Below are 3,505 nucleotides of genomic sequence, written 5' to 3'. Positions count from 1 at the left end.
TTACAGACAAGATAAGAAAAGTTGTTCATTTTTGCGGGTTCATTAAAGGAAAAGAATGGAATGGCAGCGGATGCAGTTGGGCAAGGGAATGATCCTTGTCTAAGCGGTAAAACAGTTGCAGATGAACGGTTTCTTTGATCGGTAAAATATTCAACTTAAGGTGATAGAAAAGCTGATGATGAAAGCTTTTCTTTCGTCCGCTAGAGTATGACAGTTTTGAATACTATTGGATAAACACTATCTCCTGATTTATGCAATCCTGATTTTATTTCGCGTTTATTACAAGACTTTATCCTCGATGTCATTGCCATTACCAATATGAAAAACGTTGCTTCGTGAGAAAACTTTGACATAGTACAAAATCAAGTGAACCACCAAAAACATGAATTATCTCAGGTAAAAATTTTTTGGTAATCGAACCGAAAAATTGTGCTTTTTGAAATTTCTCCATTATTCCTCTTTACTCACAATAAAAAAAAAAGTATTTCTGTAATAGCTTTCACCAATTCGGCGCTAAAATTCTCAAAGTCTTACAATTTTCATGGGTATTTAAGTACCCATTGACCCTTAATGTGTTAAATAAACCAATGCGATCAGCTCATATATTATAGGGAGAATATAGAGTCGAATTTTTCTGTTACTTATTCTACTTGTTAGACGTGCACTGCTATTGTTTCGATTAAATTTGAAATTTTGGCGTTCGAAAAGGAACAAAACAATGTTCAGAAAAAGTGTTACTTTACTCACGGTTGGATGATGGCGCGACCACAGATCATTTTTATTTTCTTTCACAATTCACATTACTTTGTCATTTATCACTGGCCGCGAAATGTAAGGCATGTAAAAATACGAAAAATTTTCAAGTAGCTGGCCTCGATTTTTCAAGGAGTTATTCCCCCCTGGTAGTCCCTTTTCGCTGCGCACACAGACGAAAGAAAGTCGCAAAATGGAAAAAGGAAACAACTTTTGTTATAAAGCGTGTCCTGTGGCAAATTCCGTTCGCCTTCCACACACAGAGACACACATACACACACCCGTAATTGCAGTGTCTTCTTCTCGTTCTGTGGCATGGCTTCAGCTGTCAATTTTTTTGTTCTTTTTCCGTGTTCCGCTTTCAACGAATTAAATGGCATGAAATTAAAAGTTACTGCGAGAATTTTTGTGCTGCATTTGCAGGAAAACGTGAGAAATTATAAGTACAAAAGCGTGGGAATGAAAAGGGAAGCGCGAAAACATGCCAAGCAAAAAAAGGAATCAAAAGGGAAAAGAAAGGAATGATAAAATATGAAAGAAAGCCGGAGAACGAGCGCCAGCCCCAGCCCCAGCCCCAGCCCTAAGCCCGTGCGCGTGTCTGGGTGGGTGGATGGTGAAACAGTTGAAAGACAACAGGCAAATCTACTTAAATATCCAGGCGAATAGTAAGCCTTTCTCTTCTTTTCCATTCTTTATGAATTACTCTCGCTCTCTGTCCTCTCTGTCTTTTGGCCCCCATTCCCATTCGCTCTTCTGTTGGGATTTCCTTTGTCCCTTGGTTAAGTCCGTTTTGTATTTTGCTGGCCCCACGTTTGTACATTATGCAAGTTATTTTCGCAACCTTGTGGAAAAATATGAAATCAGCGAAATATATTTATGACTTATTTTGTTAGAAGGACAAAGGAGCGGACTCGTCCCACAGAGACAACCAGAGAAACCGAGAAAATGAAAGTTGATGGAGTTTGGCTTAGCAAATGAAAGAGATGGAGAATTCTGCGGCCAGGAGTGGAGTGGATTGCTTGAGATTAAGATACTTCAAATATTTTTTCTAACCTTCGGTCTATGAGTGAGCAAAGAGATAGAATAACTCGTATAAGATACAGCGGAAATAAATATATCAAGCAAGAGGTTTTCGGGAATGATAGGTTTTCGAGTCCATTGAAATGGGACTACAGGAACTACAGTTTCTAAATTCAAAATTTTTGTATCCTTAACAATCTTCCATCCCTTTTCCTGTTCTTTTGTTTCTTAGAACTATTAAACATTTTCTGTTTGCCTTGTCGACTGCCTTGGCTGTATGTGGAGCAACCGAAAAACAATTTATGTGTGTCAATGCGGGTCAGGGCAGTCGTGTTTTGTTTGTTGCTGTATACTTTGAGCCCGATCTTTGGCCGCTAAATGCTATCTGCCTTGGAACGTCTTTGGTTTTAATGCCTCTCATATTTCTGGAATTGGTTTTCAGCGTTCTGTTGATTCTAATACTCTCACAGTTAGGGTAGTCTTTTTTTGTGCGGAAGTTTTCAGGATTTGAGACCCCACATTGTGGCCGTGGAACCTAGGTTTGAATCCTGGTGACGGCAATACTGTAATGCAAACATGCATTGTCATCGAGTCGGGTTTTCTCTTAAATCTGTTTATTTTTTTTTTTTGTTAAATATAATTTTCCTGATGATCCAGACGAATCCTAAATGAGAACACCGAGCATTTTATTTCATTTCAAATAGTTTCGTTTCATAATTCAGATATAAAATTAGATATAGCATACACAGTTTTTGTAACTTTTTTGGCAAAAGTTAAGCATGGACTCCGGATTTACGACTAGTCATACCGAATCCGATGTATATGAAAACAAATATTCAAGAGATGAGGATAATATGGAAAAATTTTATGCAACTGTCGGGAATATATCCAGAAACATGCGTAAGGGAGATTGGACATATTTGCAACGCCATCCGGAAATTCGAGCCATAATACGTACCATAATAACTGAGGCCATTGAGAAGAAACCCAGCAATATTTTTCAATTTGCAGCTAATCTATTTCAGTGCAATAATGAATTGGAGTTAGTCCGAAAGGTTGGTTTGTCATTAATTGTTTCGATGAATTTATAATAACGTCGAGTTATTTCCAGATTAACAAACAACTGAAATTGGTTAACCAACAGTTGAGGGGGGGAAACTGGGGACCGGCTGATGGGGAAGTGTTATTTACAGAGTCCAGTGATGTTTTTACAGAATTGAAAGCCGAGTGCAAGCCCAAATTCTTGAATCAAACAGTTGAACCGCAAATGAGAGAGACCCGAGAACCCGTGGGTCCAGAAAACTTTAAGCCCAGTTGTCCGGAAAATCTGGAGACCAAATGTTAACGCTTACAAAATAATGTAACAAGCATTTCGACATTAAACCGCTCTTCTCTACCAATACTATTTGGCCGCCAGTGTTGCTAGAGCCGGTACACGGCGTGGTCCCGTTTTGCGGCCCATACCCATACCATCAGACAGTTAATTTCGCACAATATTAATTGAGCAGTGTTTAAAAACTTAAAAGTAGATATAAACATCCCCGAGTATTTTCGCTGTCGCACCCAATGTCGTAAGACGCAAGGCAACTTTAATTATAGCGAATAGTACAGTTATTCGGAGGTATGCGATATTTTGTAATACGTGAAATGTATGCAAATGGATAATATAATATGTCCCATCCACATTGGATTGATTGTCGATTCTAAAAAGGGTACTAAGAACTTCGTTCTG

At 38.5% G+C, this 3,505-nt stretch overlaps 1 protein-coding gene across 1 annotated transcript; it reads left to right on the top strand.

The window, feature by feature from the left end:
• Positions 1 to 2,460: 2,460 nt before the first annotated feature.
• LOC6902675 (uncharacterized) lies at positions 2,461 to 3,178 on the top strand. Its single transcript, XM_002133155.3, has 2 exons — positions 2,461 to 2,828; positions 2,885 to 3,178. The coding sequence occupies exons 1-2, from the start codon at positions 2,553 to 2,555 to the stop codon at positions 3,116 to 3,118; spliced, it is 510 nt and encodes a 169-aa protein (XP_002133191.2). The 5' UTR covers positions 2,461 to 2,552; the 3' UTR covers positions 3,119 to 3,178.
• The last annotated feature ends 327 nt before the right edge of the window (positions 3,179 to 3,505 follow it).

The sequence above is a fragment of the Drosophila pseudoobscura genome, chromosome 4 (assembly GCF_009870125.1).
Source record: "Drosophila pseudoobscura strain MV-25-SWS-2005 chromosome 4, UCI_Dpse_MV25, whole genome shotgun sequence".
In the NCBI taxonomy this organism is placed as follows: domain Eukaryota; kingdom Metazoa; phylum Arthropoda; class Insecta; order Diptera; family Drosophilidae; genus Drosophila; species Drosophila pseudoobscura.
This window is presented reverse-complemented; position numbering and strand designations above follow the sequence as displayed.